Genomic DNA, 23,472 nt, shown 5'->3' with positions numbered 1-23,472 from the left:
AAATCTGATAGGTCTCTGTTGTCGAAATGCAACAATACCTCTGCGTGACTCCGTTTATGGCAATATTGTTTTTCTTTTCCTGCTGGTCGAGTCTGGCTTTCAAACTGTGCAGACAACTCACAGCAAAGGAGTGAGAAATTAAGAGCTGCACTTCAGAGAGCGTCTCTAAAGGCTCCTCTACACTTTAACAAGATGTGAGATGTTGGATCTCGCTGACGTAACCTAAGATGGTCTTTATCTCATGAACTATTCATACTCAAAAAAGAAGCACTTGGATTAAATCCTGATAAGTCCTCCTGTTGCAGCACTCATCAGATTTAACAGTTCGATTTTTAGAGTGGATGTTTATTTTGAGTTGATGTTGCAGGAGATGGAGGAGAAAGATCTGGTATTTAATATGAATAATGAGTTATGCGTTGTCATCATATGTTCCCATACAATGGTGAAATTGGCTCTCTGCATTTAACCCATCGCACCTGAGATACACTCAGGTGGAGCAGTGCGCAGCTATTGAAAGTGCCTGGGGAGCAATTGGGGATAAGGTGTCCTGCTCAGAGACACCAAGAGATGTTCAATGACTAGCGATAGAACTTTGGACTTTCGGGTCCGGAGTTGGTTGCCCTGCCTCTACCCCATCTCGGCCCCAAGATGGGGTAGATTTCTGTAGTTCACTAAAAAAAAGTGCTATTTTATAAATATGTCACAAAGAGACCACCACCGATTCCAACAGATAGTGTGAGAACGTATCCCTATGCTGTCTTGCCCAGGTGCACTCAATTCCATCATTGCCATGGCTGCCCCGGGGAGCAGCACTCTCTCTCGGTCAGCACAGCCACAGAGAGCTGCCGGTTCTCCATGCTGATTCCTACATGCACAAAATTATCCAATCTCCTTCCATTAGTTCTTTTACTACCTTCAAAACTTTCAATTCACTTTATCATTTTTACTGGAGCAGTCGTAACGTTTGCTATATGATCAATATTATTTATATCACAGTTTCAGCCCACAACTGTTTTCAGAGATCAGCATACTGCAGCCACTTTTAATAAACAAACCCACCCACAAGGTTCTGACTAATCACACATAGCTTGATGTATACCCTGCAGGAACATACTGTAGTTCTAACTGCAGGCAATGCAGAGGAGGTGTCAGCAGGTGGTGAGAGAGGCAATGAGGGTAATTTTCGTCACACACCCACATTGAACCTTCTCATTGCCTCTAAATCCAGTTTAACACTACACAGACAGAAAATAGTGTAAAAGACAAGTTTGTGTGGGGATTCTGGAATTTTCACCTAACCAGCAGTTTTTGCAGCTTCCTGAGTGAAAGGGCAGTAATTAAAGGAGTAGTAGGTTTTCTCCATCCTGCTGATGATCTCCAGGGTCAAACTGTCTTCTTACCACTGGAACATTTGATATGATTGGTAACAAATCTACAGACTGATCAGTCATTCTCTCTGTGAGAAATAACTACACTTGAATTTCCTTTTGCTTTTAGTCCTGGTCCCCTGGTGTTTCCTCCTTGGATGTCTGGTCCTCCTCATGTCTCCAAGAGAATCCATTGGAACCATCTCCTTGTGACTCCTAATGAAATCTCTGCCATCACTCTTGCCAGCCTTGAGTTCATCCTGCCACTCTCCATCAAATCTACTACTCACCTTCTGTACACCTCTGTCTTAGTCAGGTCCTGGATTCTTTCGTCCTCCTCTCTGGGCCTGAAGACAACAAGAGAACTGTAAACTAAACTATTCATTCACTTCTGACTTCTCAAGATCAAATATCCACTCTTTGCAAATCCTCCTGTGTTCCCCACCACTCCAATGCCTGTAAATAAAAGCACTTGTCTTTTGAACTTTTAACCAATCTTGCCTTCAGTTGTACTACTCTGGGTGTTAAAGTACTGCATTTATGATTGAATGTTCCAGCCTCGATGCTGTCTCACAGAGTAAGACTGAAGTGAGAAGATTCACCACACTTTTTCTACTCAAATTAAACTTAACTGGTAGAGCTGCTGCCTCTCAGTGAGCAGGTTCCTGGTTCAAATCCTGGTCCGGGGGCCTGTCTGGGTGGAGTTTGCATGTTCTCTCCGTGCATGCGTCGTTTTTCTCCGGGTACTCTGGTTTCCTCCCACAGACCAAAAACATGTATGTTAGGTTGACTGGTAACTCTAAATTGTCCCTAGGTGTGAGTGAGAGAGTGAATGGTTGTTAGTCTGGTTTGTCTCTATGTGGCCCTGTGATGGACTTGCGACTTGTCAAGGGTGTACCCCACCCCTCGCACAGTGATTGCTAGACATGGACACCGGTGATCCCCATGACCCATAATGGAAGAAGCTGGTAAATGATAATGGATGGATGGATGGATGGATGGATGGATGGATGGAAACCAATACCTGAACCAGAACCGATGCAAGTGGGATGCATTCACCTTACTTGGGAGGAAATGCAGCAGAGAATAAGAGCTAAGGAGTGTATCTACTGTGGTGATACTGGACAATTTATTGCCAACTGACCAGTATGGGTAAAAGCGTTTTCCCACCAGTAAGTCAGGAGATATTGGTGGGAACTTCTGGTTTTCCTGACTCTCATATTACCAACAACTATCTGTATTAACCACATCAATCTACCTATCTTTGCTCTTGTTGACTTCAGCGCTGAGCAAAATTTAATTAGTAAGGATTTGGTGGAACAATTGCAGATTCCTGTGAAGCATCTTACTCAAACTTTCAATGTTGCTGCCCTGACAGGTCAGACTCTAACCAAGATTACTAACCAAATTGAGTAATCTCTGATAACCGTCACGAGGAGGATGAGTTATTTGATTTTGATTCCCCTACTTCCCAATTCATTTTAGACTACCTGTGACTCCTTAAACATAAACTATAATAAATTGGGTTAAGAAAATGATAGAGGTATGGAATTTGTTTAGAAACTTGTTTATGCTCAGCCATTACCAGTTCTGGTAAAGATCCAGAGATCCCAGAGAGAGTTTACTTTTCTAAAATCCTATCTATTTATCATAATCTTGCTTCTGTGTTCAGCAAACACCTTATCCTTGCCTCTCCATAGACCATATGACTGTGCCATAAATCTCTTTCTGGATGCCCCCCTGCCTACCAGCAGATTGTACAATACAACCTCTCTGAGAAGGAGACCATGTGTAATTAATTACAACGATGAGTCCCTGGCTTCAGGTATAATTTGACCCTCCAACCTCACCTATGGGACCTGGTATTTTCTTTGTTGATAAGAAGGACAATACATTAAGATCTTGTACAGACTACCGGACTGAATCAGATCATTGTTAAAAATAAGTATACATTGCCTCTTATTGAATCAGTTCATGAACAATTACATTCAGCCACTATTTTTTCTAAACTGGACTTAAGATATGCCTACCATCTGGTTAGAATCAGAGATGGAAATGAATGGAAAACAGCCTACAGAACCCCCCTGGGCCATTTAAAATACTTTGTAATGCATTTTTGTTTAACCAGTACCCCCACCATTTTCCAAGCTCTTGTTAAAGATGAACTCCGGGGCTTCCTAAATATTTTTGTGTTTGTTTGATTAGATGACATTCTCATCAATTCCAAGGATCCTGAGCAACATACTGATCATGTCAGTGAAGTGTTACAATGCCTACTGGAGAAACAGCTATTGATTAAGGTTGGGAAATATGAGTTCCACTTTTCCTCCCTGTCACTTTTGGGTTTCATTTTTGAGTGGGCAGGTTTGGATGGATCTGGAAGAGATCAATGCTGTGGCCGGGTGGTCTGTTCCAGAGAACAGTAAACAACTTCAGTGTTTTTTGGGGGGAGTTATTAACTTCTACAGGCATTTTATCAAGGACTACCGTCACACGGCAGCCCTTCTCACACAACTCACATCTACACTATGCTCTTTCTCCTGAGGCTGACTCTGCATTTTGTGAGTGAAAGAGGCTATTTACATCTGAATCTATTTTGACTCATTCTGACATGAAATGCCAGTACATTGTGGAGGTTAACGATTCAGACTCTGGAGTCAGAGCAATGATCTCTCAGAGGTCAAAGGTAAATGACAAGCTTCACCCTTGTGCTTTTTTCTTCTGTTGCTTATCTCCCACTAAAATAAAGTATGATGTAGGAAATAGTGAACTATCAACCATTAAACTAGCCTTGGAAGAGTGGAGACATTGGTATGAGGGTTCAGAAGGTTCATCTGGCATCTGGCCTTGTCACAAGAATTTAACTTAAATCCAAAATTTTAAAAGGATGAACTCATGACAGGTCTGATGGTCACTATTCTTCACTAGGTTTAACTTTACTATCACATATGGGCCAGGGTCTAAGAATATTAAACTCGATTCTCTCACCTGACTGTCCTCATCCACTGATCATCTTGGCAGAGGAAAACATTCCCATTTCCTTCGTGGTTGGAGTATTGACATGGGACAATGAGAGGTTGGCCAAGGAGGATCAAAAGGATGAACCTGACCCTAGTACTGGTCCTCTTGATAAACTCTTTGTCCCTGAGCCTGTCAAGGGAAGGTCCTGGAATAGACCAATGCCTCTTGTTATCCTGGTTCCATACATATGTTATCCTTAACTAGAATGCACTTTTTGTGGCCTTTCCAACTGCCCTACCTGAGCACGAAGCATGAGTGCATGAGTCCCACCTCTGGTGGGACTCCTTCAACCTTTATTGGTTGGGGCCGAGATGGGGCAGAGGTAGGGCAGCTGACATGGGACCAGAAAGTTGTGATTCGACTCCCAGCCATTCCCACATGTCATGGTGTCTCTGAGCAAGACACCTAATCCCTAATTGCTCCCTGGGTTCTTACATACTGTAACGGCCAACTACTTTATCTGGGTGTATCTTACGTCTGATGGGTTAAATGCAGAGAACTAATTTCACCATTGTATGGGAACATACAATTATGACAACCTCAGACTTCCCTTCCTGTTCCCTTTACCTAACCCTGGATGCCCTTGGTCCCACATTGTGTTGGACTTCATTTCCGGTTTGCCTCCCTTGGAAGGTAATGCAGTCATCCTCACTATCATTGATAATATTCTCTAAAGCTATCCATTTTGTCCCTTTCCTTAAGCTCCCTACTGATTTCGAGACAGACCAACTCCTGGTTAATCACAATTTTTTGCATCCATGGCATCCCTATTGACAATGTCTCAGATAGTGGTCTCCAGTTTTTTTTTTCCCAGGTTTGGAATGCAGTAGTGCCTCAGGGGCCTCCTCCAGTCTAACATCTGGCTACCACCTCAGTCCAACGGTCAGACTGAATGTTGTAACCAGGAGCTGCAGGCAGCTTTAAAGTGCATGAATGACAATAACTCATCCACATGGAGTACACATCTTGCTTGGACTGAATATGCTCATAATACACTCACTTCATCTGCAACTGGACTTTCTCCTTTTGAGACCTCCCTGGGATACTCACCATTGTTGTTGCCTAGCCAGGAGTCTGTCATCTCAATTCCCTCTGTACAGCATCATTTCTGTCAATGCCCCAAAATATGGCATCAAGCAAAAGAAGCCTTTATGTGCACTGTGAAGCAAAATAAATGTTTGCCAACTGACACGGCTCCCCAGCTTCCAACTGTCAGGATGGCCTGAAGATATGACTCTTCATAAATGGCATCCAGATTTAAGACGCTCTCAGAAAGTTGGCCCCAGGTTCATTAGTGTCCATTCCCCAGTGCTAAAATCATTAATCACTCTGCATTCAGACTCCATCATCTATGAGAATCCATCCAAAGTTTCATGTCTCTCAAATTAAACTAGTCTTTTGCCCTCCTGCCAACTTCCCTCCACCTCCCCGACTCGACAATCACCCACTGGCCTTCACTGTATGCTGCTATCTAGATGGATGCTGCAGGGGTTACAGCCTCCAATACCTCGTAGACTGGACAGACTAGGAAGGATATGTTCCAGACAAACGATCTTGGATCCCTAGGTCATTCATCCTTGATGCCAGTTTCATTACAGACTTTTATCAACAATTTCCTGCGGGATCAAGAAAGTTCTATCTTATCTGATCTGATCTTATCTGATCTTATCTTATAGAGTCCATCCAAAAAAGCACCCTTCATCACCAACACGATATGCAGAAGTGGGGGCTACTGTGGGGTTTCTGGAATGTTCCACAAACCAGCAGTTTTTCCAGTTTCCTGAGTGGCAGGGCGGTGATAAACAAGCAGCAGGTTTTCTCTATCCTGCTTATGATCTCCAGGGTATATAAGGCTGGTCAAATGATCTTCTCGCCACTGGAACATTTGATATGATTCATAACAATTCTACAGCTTGAGCAAAAATTCTCTCTGTGAGAAATAACTAAACTTGAATTTTCATTGTGCCTTTCATCCTGTCCCCCTGCTGTTTAAATCCTCCTTGGATCTCTTTGTGACTCCTAATGAAATCTCAGTGTCATCACTCCTGTCGGCCTTGAGTCCCTCCTGCCCAATCTCCATCAAACCTGCTACTCACCTATACCTCTGCTTTGTCAGATCCTGGATTCTTTCATCCTTCCCTCTGTACCTGCAAGACAACAAGAGAACTGTAAGCTAAACTATTCATTCACTTCTGACTTATCAAGATCAAATATTATACTCACCAACATCCATTGTCTACAGATCCTCCTGTGATCCCTACCATTTCATCACCTGTAAATAAAAGCACTTACCTTTTATTTAACCACGTGTGTGACTCTCTTACTTTCAGTTGTACTACTTTGGGTGTTAAAAATAGCAATTATGATAATTTATTATGGTAACTGACAAATCTAAGTGTGAGTCAGAATGTGAATAATTGTGTATATATATATCCACCAGTGATGCTAGGAATGCTAATCCTTTCTTTTATTTTATTTTGTTAATGTGGACTTTCTTGCAGGTGTCAACTGGGTATTTTTATTATTTATTTTGTTGGCATAATCTGTTTTGATTTTTTAAGTAATTGAAAAAATATATGAAGTAGTGTAAAAAAGGGTCCCAAATTAACTTAGCTGTGTCAACCAAATCCTAGTTCTAACTACATCTTGCCCATACCAAATCTTGGTTAAGAGATTAACGGTTAGATTATAAGAAAAAACATAATTTTGACACTATTCATGGGACTACAATTTCTCCACTTCTTCCTTTTGAGATTTTTTTCACTTTTTGTTACTTTTTCAAAGTTAATTACTTCAGTAAAACTTCTCAAGACATGGCAAGTACTTATTTGTGATTCAGAAAACATGATTTGTTCCTAAAACATTTTCGTCTATTGTTGCTGGTGCTTCTGTAGTGATAATGTCACCATTTAAGAAATCACTTGATTGCTACACAATTTTGTTGCGATTGAGTGGGGTGGTAATTCATTTTATAACTTCAAATCTTACTCTCAATACTCAGCAATGTACAGTACTAGCATTTTTCGTGCTTTGCTTGTTATTTGAGAGCATGTTAAAGGCTGTTAAATGACAAATTTGGTTTAGTGGTTAACACTAATTTCAGAGCAAAATATGTTTGAATAGGACTTTTAATTTGTAGTTTGCATGTGCACATGTGGGCTTTCTCCAGGTGCTACAAGTTCTTCTGACAGTTCAAAACATGCACATTTAGGTTTATTAGTCTAAATTGACCTTGGGCATGAGCGTGTGTGTGTGTGCATGGTTGTCTGTCCCATGTGTCTGTGCTGACCCTGCATTGTCAGCATGTCAAAGGTATACCTCTCCTCTTCCATGCTGATTGGTGGGATAATCATCAGCTTCAAATCTGATGGCTCCTATATCATAGTGAAAGGTTGTTAAAATGCAGAGTGACATTGTTCTTGTTCTGATTTATTTTTGGCTAAAGTGATTTTAAAAAGGGGGTGGGACGGTAGCTCAGTTGGTAGAGCTGTTGCATCAGCAAGAAGGCCGCTGGATAGAATCCTGGCTGGGGGCCTATCTGGGTGAAGTTTGCATGTTCTCTCTGTGCATGTGTGGGTTTTCTCCAGGTCCTCCGGTTTCCTCCCACAGACCAAAAACATGCATGTTAGACTGATTGTTAATTCTAAATTGTCCCTAGGTGTGAGTGAGAGAATGAATGGTAGTTTGTCTCGTTTGACTCTATGTGGCCCTGTGATTGACTTCTAACCTGTCCAGGGTGTACCCCTCCTCTCACTTAGTGACTGCTGGTTATGGGCACCAGTGACCCCCGAAACCTGAAAAGGAAGAAGCGGGTAAAGATAATGGATGGATCGATGGATCGATGAATGGAAGGATGGATGGACGCAGATATTTATAAGTCATTTTATTAAGCTATAAAATCAACAGGTCCAGCTGTATAGTTTTTAATGAGGGTAATCACATTGAAATCATTACTGTTTGTAAAAATGCCAGATCACCATGTAAATTCTCAACCCAAGTATGCCCTGAGTGCTAACAGTTGAACTGGCTCTTGACCAAGAATGAGTACTGTGGCAGCTGCGGAAAGGTAGCCAACTTGGAACCAGAAAGTCACAGATTTGATTCCCCACAATCCCCAGATGTTGTGGTGTCCTTGAGCAAGACACATAGTCCCCAACTGCTCTCCGGGCACTTAAAAAATAGCTGCTCACTTGGGAGTCTCTCATGTGTGATGGGTGCAGAGCACAATTTTTTTCAATGCATCGATGACAATATTTAGAACATTTACATTTATTTCCATGAGTACGGGATAAATATATATATATATATATATATATATATATATATATATATATATAAGGATCAAAACCTAAACAACTAAAGCTGAAAGGTCCAGATAAACAGTTTCTGTCATGATTCAAGCAACAAAACACGCCATGATGTAACTACAAACTCTTTACACCCTTTGTGCAAAATTCACACTTCTCCACTGGTGTTTATACAGCCCATACTTCTTTCCAACACACCTGTTTTTTATCAAGCTCTTGTCCTACTTTTCTCTTTCATTTTTTCTGCAGTTCTTAGGAGTTATTTTTGTTTGTCTTTCAGTGTGGAGCTTTACACAGTGAAAGGTCAAGATCTTACAATATTTTAAACAAGTAGCTAGAATACAGAGTGAAACCTAATAACTACCTTTGAACAAGCATCTGGCAACAGAAGAAAGGATTGTTTTATGAGGTTCAGAGGATGAAAAACCTTAGTAAGACCAGATTCAGGATTCCACCATCAGTCAGATTCATACCAAATGTTAATATCAGTCATCCTGTTGCTGGAGAACAAGCTGTAAAAAAAAAAGGGCAACAACTTTTAAAAAAGCTCACTTTTCTGGTGTTTCAGCATTTAGTGGAGATGTCATCCCTTCTGTGCTTGTGAAGAGTTCTTCTCCAGGATTCTGTGAACGATCCTGTCTGTTTCTTCTTGATTTGACCTGTATGAGGGCGAGGGACTTCATTTTAATTTTAAACTCATATGAACACAACTCAGCTTAACACAGTCATTATGACCTCTGCTGCCAGCCATAATAATTCCACAGAAGAAAGTGTTATCGTCCAACAATACAATTACTATGTGGAGCAACTCATAAAGTTATACAGCTTTGTGTCAGTGACAAAATGTCATCTCACCTTCCACACCAGCAGAAGGACGAGCGCAAGGAGTGGAACGAACATTAAGGAGGGAAGAATCAGCTTCACCAAGTCAAAAACGTCTCCTCCTTGTGTACCTTGAGCTAACAAAAGAAGAAAAAGCTCTTTATCTTCATGCCAAAACGTAGTTCTTTAAAACATTTGTTAAACGTTTTGTATTGGATAAGATCTTAAAATTAAGTTTTAACCTCAGATTTTAGTGATTTATTTGAACTTTTTCTAACACTGACAAAAACAGCCATCTGTGTAGACTTATCGATGCCATGCTACGCTCACGCTTTTTAGACTCTTTTGGCTGGCAGTCGGTTTGCATCGTCAAGGACAGCCGAACTAATCAAGTTTAAAGACAGAGTCGTAAAATCTGAAGTGGTAATGTAATAGTTATCAGTACTTTATCAACTATGACATCAGTCATAGAGCAGAGGATGAAGAAATCAGCAAAAGTCTTTGTCCAGGTTAGCCAAAAGAGTATTAGTTTTTGTAATTGTTCTTTTTAGGCTTATGCAACAACTTTTTCTCCACAACAATATAGCGAGACGAAAGAACATTGGATAATATAAAACTTCTACATTTTTTCCACAACACTTTGTTTAGTTTGTAGTTGTTTTCATCATTGTTCGTGTTACCACATCAATATGTGTGGGGGATATACAGATTAAAGTGCCAATGGTGCTAAAGCTACTAAATGTTTTAGTCAGCCTGATCAGCATATCTAGCCAGTCCAAAAGTTTAGCTCAACTCATGGCAGGACACGAGATTAATAATCTCAATGGATTTCTTCTTGGTAAAATAAAGGTTCAATAAAATGGCAAACTAATACATGGAGCAGCCTCAGTACTATTTATTTATTTATGTCATATGCACGCTGTATCTGCACAGCACACATCTAATCACGCAGACTTTTGCTGCACCAAGTTAAACAAATGATGTCATGCACAAGTTTAGCTGTTTAATATGAGCTGAAGAAGCAGTCTTTCACACAAGTATGTCATTTTTAAGAGAGAGTTATTCTAAATGCATTAAAAGATACAAAAAAACTGTCGCTTTTTGGCCAGCCCTTAACCGAGCTTTGACAAATAGCATGAGAAGACACAGGAGTACCCGGAGAAAACGCATTAATCAGAACCAGTTTAAAACTTTTCAGCAGTTTGAGCTGAACTCTTCAGTCCCGCCTGGCAACATGGAACAACTTTTGTTCCCATAGCACATCAGTGAGCTTATGCAACCATTGACCTGGTCTCCCTTTTACTTGCTTTCCTTCCTCGGCCTTCCCTGATAGCCCACTGCAGACTGGAATCATCCAAAAACAGAACTAAAAACACTATAAATTAAATGCATGCTTGTATCAGGGGGACTCTAAAAGTTGTTTTGAATGTTTTTGTTCTGGCCTGTGGAATTATGACATCACACCCAGCAAACAAAGATGAACATTTTTCTCACTTGTCTGTTAATAGTGAGATTAAATTTTCAGAGGTACTGTAAATAGAAAATTGCAAACTTACATGACGGGCAGTCTATTGGAAAACATTTAGTTGTTTGTAAAGAGCTTTTACTCTTGTTAGCAGGTGGTTCCAAGGGAGTGGTTGACTCAGATGGAAGGTTGTCCAGGTCTTGGAGGAGGCAACGATGAAATGAGAAAACAAAAAAGAGACAGACGGGAAAATCACTGTCTGATGATGAAAACATTCATTGTCAGGTGTTAAAAGGCATTTCAATGCCACGGCTTCTAGACTCCCTCTAATACAAACAAAAGACCTGATCCTAATATGGCAGAGAAAAGAAAAGCGCTTGGGAAGATTGGAAGATTGCTCTGTAATCAACACGTTCACAATCAGGTTTCAGTCCTTTTCTTCCTTTTAACATGCACTACCATGGGACGTCCTCCCTTATAACTGTGACTCAGCTGTGTCTCAGTGGACAGCACTGAAACCAGTTATAGTTTTTATTTAGCAAAGTTCTCATATAGAAATAATGGTTCCAGATTGAAAGCTCCTCTAAACAGCCACAGGAGATCTATCCCAAATAGCTTGTTTACAATGGCCCATTGAAGGTGGCGGTAGTTCAACGAGCAGCAGTGAGCACGAGGCTGGAATGTTTCTGGTTAGGAATTAGAGACGACTTTCAATGAACTCAAAAAAGTCAGCGTCAACTTTAAAGAAACCAAAAGCTCCTCTGAATTACAAAAAAACGTTTGCTGGAGATTTCATGCACCCAAGTTTGTAATTTAATTTCCTTTCATAGAAATAATTTCAAATAAATAGGATTTGTGGCACCAAAACTACAACAGTCTTATTTTTTTTCCATTCATTTCTGTAGCCCTAACCCTGACCCTTACTCTAAACCTAACCGTTACCAACAAATACCGTATTTTCCACCGTAAACGTCGTTCCGCCCTATAAGTTGCATCAGTCCAAATATGTCTAATAAAGTGGAAAAATCCATAAATCCATTGCATCTATTATGTGTCACTGCTGACGCATCGTGTTTGTTACACGTCACCGCTGACAACACGGAAATGTGGCCGGTGTTGGGCCAAAAATCGATTGGTTACCAAATGGCGGCCGCTGGGGCGTGCACGCGAGGACTTTAACAAGAATTTAACAAGATTAACACTTAAAAACAATTATTTGTTTGCTCAAAATTATAGTAAAGGTGTGTCTCAGTCTAACTTTTGCTTAATAAATGCACTTTGACGGTCAAATCAGCTGCATTTCAAAACCCGACTCACGGAAGTGGGCACACTCAGAGGGACGAGCTAATGTTCATTTCTTCTAAATTTAACAAGGTAAACACCTAAAAACAATTATTTGTTTGCTCAAAATTATAGTAAAGGTGTGTCTCAGTCTAACGTTTGCTTAATAAATGCACTTTAATGGTCAAGTCAGCTGCATTTCAAAAGTATTTGCTGCCTCGGTGCTCCCGGGAGCGTGCAGACATGGGGGGGGAAGGGAATGAAGAACGCTGCACGTTTCTTCAAAATTTAACAAGAAGCTGTTCTTATATAGCGCCTTTCTATCTTATCCAGATACTCAAAGCGCTTTACACTACAATCTGTGCCCTCATTTATCCATTCATACAGCACTTTACTAAAACTCTACAAAGCTACTGGAACAAATCATTCTAAAGAGACTAATCAGTGCTTTGAGGTCACATTCATACACTGATGGGACACACATCGGAGGCAATGAGGGGTTCAGTGTCTTGCCCAGGGACACTTCGGCATGTGACTGCTGGTGGATTCGAACCCCCAACTCTTGCATTGGGAGGATGACTGCTCTAACCACTCAGCCACAGCCGCCGTATATCTAACAGTCATCTAAAAAATTCTAGAGAAAACAGTTGCAGGTCAGTTGCATGAACATCTGAACAGAAATAATCTGAGGAGTTTCAGTCAGGGTTCAGAGCTCATCGTAGCACTGAAACTGCACTGGTGAAAGTTACTAATGATATTCTCATGGCCTCAGGCAATGGACAGGTGTCGTCCTGTTAGACCTCAGTGCTGCATTTGATACAGCTGATCACAATATTCTACTACAGAGGCTTGAATATGATATTGGGATTACAGGAATGGCTCTAAATTGGTTTAAATCATATTTATCTGATATATTCCACTTTGTACATGTTAAAAATGAACCTTCATCATACACCAAAAGTTAGTCATGGAGTTCCTCAGGGTTCAGTGCTTGGACCAATACTTTTACTTTATATTTGCTTCCATTATGTAAAGGACTAATAGTTCTATACAGATACATGCTAACACACGCGCTAACCTGGTGGACTTCACTGATGTCATATTAAACATTTAACTTTTGATACTTTTTCTGCAGAATAAGTAGCTACAATGTAATAACTTTCACACATGTCAAAAAGTTTAGACAGGATGATTCACCTGTTGGTGGTGTGCTGGGACACGGAGGAGGATCACATTCATATGAAAAGTCTTCATAATGTGCAGCTCTGTAGAGTTCTTTGACAAACTCAAAGTATTGCGCTGTTGCCCAACTCTCTTTGCTGTAGTGACACTCAAAATCAATCATTTCCTGTAAAAAGCAGCACAGTTAAAGAGTGATCTCTTTGTGCAGGTAAGTTGAAAATTGTTCCATAAATGGTCCAGTTGCATTTTTAAACTAATAAAGTGAGAATTTTCAACATAAATCCCAAATAAATGATAACAGTGTCTTCATAGATTGTGTAAAACAATAGCTTCTCTTCTGGTATGTTAAAGAATATGATGAAGAACTCAGATTATATTAGCTTACCTCATCCAAGTCGTTGCTGATTTTTATTCTCACGTCATGAAGATATTGGATGACTAAATTAATATGATCTTTATTAGCTGAAATGTTTCCAAACTTATTGGCTAAGTTTTGTAAACTCTGCTCCAAGTTGAAAATATTTAATTTCACCCAACACATCCCAGCCTAGAAGAAAAAAACAAAAACAAACTCTATGTACCAATAGATTACACACAATTCATTGCAGATTATAATTACCAGAATGTCTATAAGAAAATCTAACAAGATTATTGCGCATGCATCAGGATGTATATAAGAAAACTTTCATGACAGTGAATGTCTATTAAAGTTGTACTCTTAGTCACATACACACAGTACACTCTGCACTGTTTCGCCATAACATTATGACCCCCTGCTTGATATCCAGCATGAAGTTTTGATGTTACCACCATCATAATTGTGATCAGTCAGGATTTGTGCAAATACCACCTGTAAGTATCCTGGATTGTGGATGGTAGGCTGGTGTCTTTTTAGGATTAGACTTGCTTCAATAGATGCCAATAGAGTGTAGATCATTTAGAGGCAGGATGGAATTGCAACTTTTGGTTGCTTCTTTTAAGCTTCACTGTAATAGTTTTGAAAGGGCCCATCATTGTCCTCCTGGTTGTTGGGGTAATGGTGGTGGTGGGGTGTGGTGGTGCGGGGGTTGCCATGCGGGTTGGGTGGTTGGTCTGCATTGGTGTTTTGATTTGAGGCAAGTGTCAAAGTAACAGTCATGCTAATGCCATAAAGCCATAATTTACAAGCACAGCGAAACATCAGAATATGAGAGTGTTACTTCACCTGTCAGCGATCATAATGTTATGGCTGTACTTATATTTTGTTATAAAATGTAGGAAAGCAAAGGTCTACCATTATCATCAGATTCATTTAAAATTTTAGACCAAAAAGTACACGTGAAGGATTTATTTTGGTACAAAAAGATGATAGTTGTAAAATCCAATTGAATTTAATCTGAAGTGAACCTACAAAACAACACAATGCAAAACTTGATATTGGTAGATAAAATGTTGCCTTACCACTTCTTTTGGAATGTAAAGTACAGGAATTTTGTAATCTTTTGGAATATTTTGTTTCTGTAAAAAAAAAAAAAAAACAAGAAAGTTGCATTAGATGGACTTACAGTATTTCAATGCACATGAACTGACCAATAAAAAACAAAGACAAGCAGCATTGCAAGCATCTTTGTGCCTGGGGTCAATTAAGAAGAACTGAGGCTAAATGGAAGAGTTTCAGTAGTATGTCAAAATCAAAATCAGAGATTGTTTAAGGAAATGCTGAGAAACGCATCCTTGTTGCTTAAGGAGACCGTCATGTTTTTACGAACAAGGAAGAGTTGCAAAATCATCATTCATGCAATCCACATTCTTCACATATCCCAACCATATGACTTGGTCTAACAAGGTTGAGTCTGGTCCTCTGGACAGATTCTCTTTGTTCAACAAAGAAGAATCTGTCCAGAGGACCAGACTCAACCTTGTTAGATTCATCTACCTGGATTATTGAGCATGCATCAGGACAATATGACGGTGAAAAAGTTCAAGTCCTAATGTGACTGACCTGACTGCAGTTTAGACATGCCATGAACTGAAAACAACTGTCACACAATAAAATGAAAGTAACATTCTAAGAGGTTCTTATTTGAAACATAAGTATTTTAGTGTTTACTAAGGTCAGGTAGCTGTGGAGGTCGTCTTGCTCTGGTTTGACTCCAAGAGTTGCATTCAATGATTTATTGTCTTAGAATTTGATTGAAATCCATCCACTGGTTCATGAGACATTTTGATAACAGACAAACGCACACACGATCACTCTCACTATTGATTTCTTACTAATCATGCAATGGTAGATCAGTTTGGCTTATACTTGCTGGTACTACACTTGACTTAATGTATTTAGTGTTTAAGTTTAAAGCTTACCAAAGTAGGAAGTAATACATGAGTGTCATCAGTCACTGCGGTAACTTCAAGTGTAGCTGAATGCACCCCAAGCGTGATGAACAGCAGGAAACGGACACAGACGTGTATCCAACTCTGTAAGTAAAGAAAGACAAATATTTACAGTTGGTTATACAGAAAAGGATTTTCATACCATCACAAGTGATCCTACTATACTACCTGGAGATATTAGTGTCACAAGAAATAGTGGCAGAAACTTGTATGTCAAGCTGAACAGAAGGTACTGTAGCTAGACTCATTTTTGGATTCCAGCATAGTTCTCATTCTAGGAACTCTCTTAAGTCAAAACTTTTAGTTTGAGTTTCAGATTTGAATAATAAAACCAAAAAATCCTAGGATCAGTAGCTAAAAAGACTAGATCCTGGACTGAGAAGCTGAAACCGTGTACTTCCTAAAACAAAGCCAAAATTTACAGTATGTTATGACATGTCAAAGCATCAAAAACTAATCCGATTAGATCATGGTTGTCACATCCATTCAAAAGTGCTTAAAGAGCAAAGACTTCCTGGTGTACTGACAAAAATTTTCAACACTACGTGTCATAAGCATCTGGTTGTCACATGTAAACTTTTATGTGTCGACAGTGTTTTATGTAGAAATAAAAGTTAAAACTATCCCTTAATTCCAGTTTTGACACGAAAATTCTGAGATTAGATGCAATGGAATTAAGTAAGAGTTTTGAAATGTGCACGCTGGTCATGTTTGAGAGAAATCTATCGGTCCTATAGCAGTAAGAGACATACTCAATGAATGAAGATTGAAATGCCTAGGAAGCATTTATGAAGCATAAACTGTGTAAGAACTGTACAGACAGAAAATAACATCCATCCATTATCTTTTACCCACTTCTTCCATTTTGGGTCACGGGGGCCACTGGTGCCCATGTCCAGAAATCACAGTGCGAGGGGCGGGGTACACCCTGGACAGGTCGCAAGCCCATCACAGGGCCACATAGAGACAAACAAGACAAACAACCATTCACTCTCTCACTCACACCTAGGGACCATTTAGAGTTACCAACCAGCCTAACATGCATGTTTTTGGTCTGTGGGAGGAAACCGGAGTACCCGGAGAAAACCCACGCATGCACAGAGAGAACATGCAAACTCCACCCAGAAAGGCCCCAGGACCGGGATTTGAACCGGCAATCTTCCTGCTGAGAGGCAGCAGCTCTACCAGTTGTGGCCACCTTGCTGCCCCTGAAAATAACAATTTCTTAAAAATTTAGACAGCTCATAATTTAAAGTGTGTGCTTCACTACACTAAGTTTAACAAGTAGTAACACGTTCAAAAATGTAAAACTTAAAAACTGTAATTGTGTAAAAATTAAAAAACTGATAAAAGAAAAAGTGTCGAAATTTTTGGGTCAGCTTTGGTCAGTAGAGTGGTCATCCACTGATCAAAGTTTTGAGGGTTTGATCCTCATTACCTGCAGTGTGGCCAAAGTGTCCTTGGGCAAGAGACTGTACACCCACTACTCACCATTATGCTTATCACTGTGAATATAAAAAGTGCTGTATATAGTGTGAATTCAGGTCAGTCAGTCATGACTGCTACTAGTAATCCTGTAAACCAGTAATACCTGTTCAGGGTCGGATGGGGCCCCGGTCAACAAAGTCTGCAGCCAGGATGAAGGTGACAAGTATGCTACTGGTAAAACAATCTGTTGCAGCAGCAGGGAAATTAGAGGAACTGGAGCATGAACTAAAACAAAATTCATGGAACATAATATGATTGCATTCAGCCCGAATGAGAAACATGGGTTTGCCTTCCTGTGAGCCCACCACCTGCAGGAGGGACCATATCAGTTGTTTGCATGAATCCATGGGAAGTGGCTAAAAGTGGGTACCTTGGTGCTCTGACCGTGGCTTACCAAAGCTGGCTCTTGGGACATGGAACGTGACCTCTCTGGTGGGTAAGTGGCCTTAGCTTGTGCTTGAGGTTTAGAGGTACTGACTAGATATAGTTGGGCTCACCTCAACTCACAGCATGGGCTCTGGAACCGATCTCCTTGAGAGGGGCTGGACCTTATTCAACTCTGGAGTTGCCCATGGTGAGAGGCACCGAGCTGGTGTGGGTACACTCTTAGCCTCCCGACTTGGTGCCTGTGTGTTGGAGTTTTCCCCGGTAGATGAGCGTGTAGCTTCCCTGCGCCTTTGGGCGGGGGGGATGGTTTCTAACTGTTGTTTGTGCCTATGCACCGAACGGCAGTTCAGAGTATCTGACCTTCTTGGAGTACTTTGCGGGTGTGTTGGAAGGTGCACTGGGGACTCCATTATTCTTCTGGGGGACTTCAATGCCCACGTGGGTATTGACAGTGTGACCTGGAGGGGCATGATTGGGAGGAACGGCTTCTCTGATCTGAACCTGAGTGGTGTTCTGTTATTTGACTTCTGTGCTAGTCATAGTTTGTCCATCACGAACACCATGTCAAGCTGAAGAAGGAGTCCTAATGGTACTTGTTGGCTGGTAGGACTCAGGAGGCAGCTGAGGAGTACCAGAGGGCCAAGCGGTCCACAGCCTTGGCTGTTGCTGAGGCAAAATCTTGGATGTGGGAGGAGTTCAGTGAGACCCTGGATAATGACTCTTGGTCAGCTCTGAGGAGATTCTGACAAACCATCAGGCAGATGTGGAGGGGAAAGCAGCACTTTATTAACACTGTGTTCAGTGCAAGTGGAGTGCTGTTGACCTCAACCAGTGAAGTCGTCGGGAGGTGGAAGGAATACTTCTCAGACCTTCTCAACCCCACTGGCACGTTGTCTATGGAGGAAGCAGAGTCAGGGGACTTTGGGGTTGGTCTGTCCATAATCATGGCTGAGGTCGCCGAGGTAGGTAAAAAGTTCGGTGAGAGGGCTACGAGGGTGGATGAGATTCGCCCTGATTTCATAAAAGCTCTGGATGTTGTGGGGCTGTCTTGGTTGACACACCTTTGCAACATTGTTTGTACATCAGAGGCAGTGCCACTGGATTGGCAGAGTGGGGTGGTGGTTCCCCTCTATCAAAAAGAGGGACTGGAGGATGTGCTCCAATTATAGGGGCATCACTCTCCTTTTCCTCCCTGGTAAGATCTATTCAGGGGTACTGGAGAAGCTAGTTTGATAGTTGGTCAAATCTCAGATCCAGAAGGAACAATGTGGGTTCTGTCCTGGTCATGGAACACTGGACCAGCTCTTTATCCTCACTTAGGGTCCTCTAGGGGTCATGGGAATTTGCCTATCCAGTCTACATGTGTTTTGTGGAATTGGTGAAGGCATTTGACCATGTTCCTCGGGGTACACTGTGAGGGGTGCTCTGTGAGTTTGGGATTGGGGGGCCGTTGTTACGGGCAGTTCGGTCTCTATACAAGCGGTGCAAGAGTTTGGTTCGTATTGCCGGTAGTAAGTCGAACCCCTTCAGGGTGGGAGTTGGACTTTGCCAGGGCTGCCAACTGTCACCGATACTGTTCATAATTTTTATGGACAGAATTTCTCAGTGCAGCCAGGGGGCGGAGGGATTCCGGTTCGGTGGCCTCAGGATTCTATATCTGCTCTTTGCAGATGATGTGGTCCTGTTAGCATCATTGTGCCATGGTATTCACCTCTCACTGGAGCAGTTCACAGCCAAGTAATAACCACAGTTTCCTTTTAGTACCATATCTAGTCTAATGAAAAATTCTATCTCTGTTGATTCATGTATCCCTACAACTATAAACAGTGATGACTTCATGAGATTCTTTATAAACAAAATTGTTTCAATTAGGGAAAAAATTCAAACCAACATTACTAGTATTACCTCTGGTTCTGTGTCAGATGAGACAACTTTAAAAATGTCACTAGAACCTGATTTATGCTTAGACTGTCTTTGTCCTGTTTGAGCTCTGAATTGTCAAAAATAATTGCTTCATCCAAACCATCCACATGTCTGCTAGACCCCATCCCAACCAGGCTATTTAAAGATGCATTCCCTTAATTAATAAGCATGCCTTGGATCTGCTTAATTTAGCCTCCCTGCTCAAGCTGCTGCCCCCGCGACCCGACTTCAGAACAAGCAGAAGATAATGGATGGATGGTAATTGGATTGTCAGAAGCCAGATTACTTGGCTAAGGCAAAATAGTTATTGAGCACAACCATAAAGTTGTCTTCAATGGTTAATAAACAGGTTGTAGAAATGAAGTAGCTTTTATGATTCACAAAGATACTTACACAACTATCCTTGAATACCAGTGTATATCAGATAGATTCATGTCATTACACATAAATGTTAGGCCTTTCAACCTCACTCTGATTCAAGTCTATGTTCCTACATCTGAAAATCTTTAGGAACAAACTAATGAGATCTACAATACTCTGGGAAGAATAGTTAAGGGAAGTCCAAAGCAGGATGTAGTCATGATCAGTAGTAACTGGAATGCCAAAATTGGTCCTGATGCTTATGACAGCTGGAAAGAAATACGTAGTAGGAAAACATGGTCTTAGTCAAACCAACTACAAGGGACTGAGTAGTTGAATTTTTCAAGTTCTAAGCATTTGTGATAACCAAAAAATACCAACAGCAGAAGCTGAGTAGGAAAGTTACATAGCACGCTCCAAACACATCCTATTCACTATGTCCTTAAAGCCAACAGATTTAATAGTAGCAGTAGTAGCAGAGTGCAAACCTAGCCAGAGTAAGAATATATCATGGAACGACCAAGATTTAGTTCTAGCAACCTTGAAATTGGGCCTTAAAGCTTTGCCACAGGTCTCTGTTGGTTGAATTCATTTAACCTTTAAGATAAGATAAGATAAGATAAGATAAGACAGACATTTATTGATCTCGCAGGAAATTGTTGTGTCAGAGTTTCAGTACAAAGGAATATACACAAGGAATCACACAATATATATATATATATATATATATATATATATATATATATATATATATATATATATATATATATAAAACAGAGAATATATAAAAAAAAATAACAGAGAATATAAAAATACCAGCAATTAAGATCTAAACAGGTCAGGTGCAGACATGTGTGAAATGTTTAATGTGTGAAATGTTTTAATGTGAAAACATTAAAATGTTTATTGCGGTGCAGGATTGATTTGTTTTTATCCTATGTGCGGAAAGGGGGAGGAGTTGAAAGGTTTGATAGCCACAGGGAGGAAGGACTATTTGTTTATTTATACAGGTTAGTCTCATTGAGCCTCGAGGACTCATTTACAAGAGAGCTTTGAGGGTTACTATTAGTGGTCGGTTTAATGTACTGCTGGAACTAAATTTCCATGTGGATGTCCTGCAACAACAAGCTGTTGAAAATTTGCGAAGGACTGCAAACAAAGTACTAGGAATGTAAAGAAAATTTAGACATCCTTGGGTGACAGAAGAATTGCTGCAAAAATGTGAAAACTGCAGAACTGTGAAAGGTAACCACTTCTCTTCATAAAATAATGCAGTAGCTTACCATAAGGCAAAGTGAGACATAAAAATGCAAGTGAACCAAGATAAATAACAATGGATTTAGAACACATGTTAGATTCTTGAAGATAGCATAAGACTTGACTCCATAAAAACCTATGACACAACTACAAGATAAGATAAAATGTATACTGAACAAAAATATAAACCCAACACTTTTATTTTTGTCCTATTTTTCATGAGCTGAACTCAAAGAGCTAAGACTTCTTCTGTGTACACAATAGGCCATTTTTTCCTCAAATATTGTTCACAAATTTGTGTAAATCTGTGTTAGTGAGTAATTTTCCTTTGTCCAGATAATCCATCCACTTCACATGTGTGGCATTTCATGATGCTGATTCAATAGCATGATTATTGCACAGGTGTGCCTTAGGCTGGCCACAATAAAAGGCCACTCTAATATGCGTAATTTTATCACAGCACAATTCCACAGATGTTGCAAGTTTGAGGGAGAGTGCAATTGGCGTGCTGACTACAGGAATATCCACTAGAGCTGTTGTCCGTGAATTGAATGTTCATTTCCCCACCGTAACCCATATCAAAAGGTACTTCAGAAGATTTGGCAGTACATCCAACTGGCCTCACAACCATAGACCACATACATTAATGTTTGCCCAGGACATCCACATCCCGCATCTTCACCTCCAAGACCTGAGACCAGCCACCTGGACAGCTGTTGCAACAGTCGGTTTGGATAGCCAAAGAATTTCTGCACAATCTGTCAGAAACCGTCTCAGGGAAGTTAATCTGCATGCTCATTGTAGTCATCGGGGTCTCCGTCTGACTGAGGTTCATCATCGTAACTGACTTAAGTGGGGAAAATGCTCACATTCAGTGGCATATGTCACTTTGAACAGGTGGTCTCTTCACGGATGAATCCCGGTTTTCGCTGTACAGGGCAGAAGGCATACTGCATGTTTGGTATCGTGTGGGTGAGTAATTTGCTGATGTCAACGTTGTGAATCGAATGGCTCATGGTGGTGGTGGGGTTATGGTATGAGCAGGCATATGGTATGGACAACCAACACAGGGGCTAATTTGGTTACAGGTGGATGGACTGAACTGGTACTGTAGTCCCTCGTTTATTGTGGGGGATCCGTACCCTGAAGCCCCGCGATAAGTGATAGTAGTACAAGTAGTAAGTAGTTTTAAACCTGCACTCGTTTCTAAACTCTAAACACTAAAAAAAGCACAGAATGTCATGATTTCAGCTCTCTGCCTCTCTGGTTGCGCTCAGCCGCCTGCAAGCAATCTTGGCCACACCCACTTCTCCGCGCTGCACGAACAGCTGATCAGCTGCAGGAGGAAGCTTATCCTGCAGTGTGGGCTGAGCAGAGGTGCAGGAGGAAGCTTTTTCTGCAGCTGTGGGCTGTGCAAAGATGCAGCAGGTGCTAAATAATTTTAAACATTTTATTTAAATAAAAATTCCATGCTGATCATGTGGCTCATCCATCAATCAGCCAACTGTGTGTCATGTCCAATCTTACTTTGAAAAACCGCAATAGAGTAGATAGAGAACAAACCATGAGTAGTGAGGGACTACTGTACTGCAAAATTTTCTGAACATGAACATTCTTGCAGTCAGTATTTAAATTGCACATCCCTCATAACATGACATCTGTGACATTTATTTGTGTGATAAAACTGCAAGTTTCAGAGTGGGCTTTTACTGCGGCAACCCGACGGCACACTTGTGCAATAATCATATTGTCTACTCAGCATCTTGAAAGGTCACAGTTGTGAGGTGGATGCATTATCTCAGCAAAGGAGAAGTCCTTACTAACACAGAGTTACACAAATTTGTGAACAATATTTGAGAGAAAAATGCCTATTTATTGTGTATACAGAAAAAGTCTTAGATATTTTCAGTTTAGCTCATAATAAATGGGAGCAAAAACAAAAGTGTTGCATTTACATAAGTGTTCTGTGTTAAGAACATACTCACTGAAGATCTCCTGTATTGAAGACAAGGTTGGTAATTTTCTTACTAGACCAACAGACATGACAAATAGATGGAATCACTAATGCTACAAGCTGCACAACCATCAAATTACAGTAGAGCAAGAAATATTACAGGTAAAATTCAGAATTGAATTAAAATCATCATCACCAGACTGTAGTGATGAAGATCTTGAAATACTTGAAGATGAGGTTTTCTATCTATCTATCTATCTATCTATCTATCTATCTATCTATCTATCT

The 23,472-nt window shown here is 40.6% G+C and overlaps 1 protein-coding gene across 1 annotated transcript in view; it reads right to left on the bottom strand.

Annotated features, from left to right (window-relative positions):
* Positions 1 to 23,472, bottom strand: part of kitlga (kit ligand a) — a 61,326-nt gene that overhangs the window by 1,958 nt on the left and 35,896 nt on the right. Inside the window, exons 2-8 of the mRNA XM_037682580.1 lie at positions 15,786 to 15,899; positions 14,886 to 14,942; positions 13,831 to 13,992; positions 13,461 to 13,611; positions 11,074 to 11,181; positions 9,551 to 9,654; positions 9,248 to 9,354 (exon numbers count right to left, since the gene is read on the bottom strand). Of these exons, the coding sequence (XP_037538508.1) occupies positions 9,248 to 9,354; positions 9,551 to 9,654; positions 11,074 to 11,181; positions 13,461 to 13,611; positions 13,831 to 13,992; positions 14,886 to 14,942; positions 15,786 to 15,899 (803 nt within the window). The remainder of the gene's footprint in view (positions 1 to 9,247; positions 9,355 to 9,550; positions 9,655 to 11,073; positions 11,182 to 13,460; positions 13,612 to 13,830; positions 13,993 to 14,885; positions 14,943 to 15,785; positions 15,900 to 23,472) is intronic.

This window comes from Nematolebias whitei, chromosome 10 (assembly GCF_014905685.2).
Source record: "Nematolebias whitei isolate Nwh7 chromosome 10, NemWhi1, whole genome shotgun sequence".
In the NCBI taxonomy this organism is placed as follows: Eukaryota; Metazoa; Chordata; class Actinopteri; order Cyprinodontiformes; family Rivulidae; genus Nematolebias; species Nematolebias whitei.
Note: the sequence above shows the minus strand (reverse complement) of the source record. Positions and strands in the feature narration are given on the sequence as shown.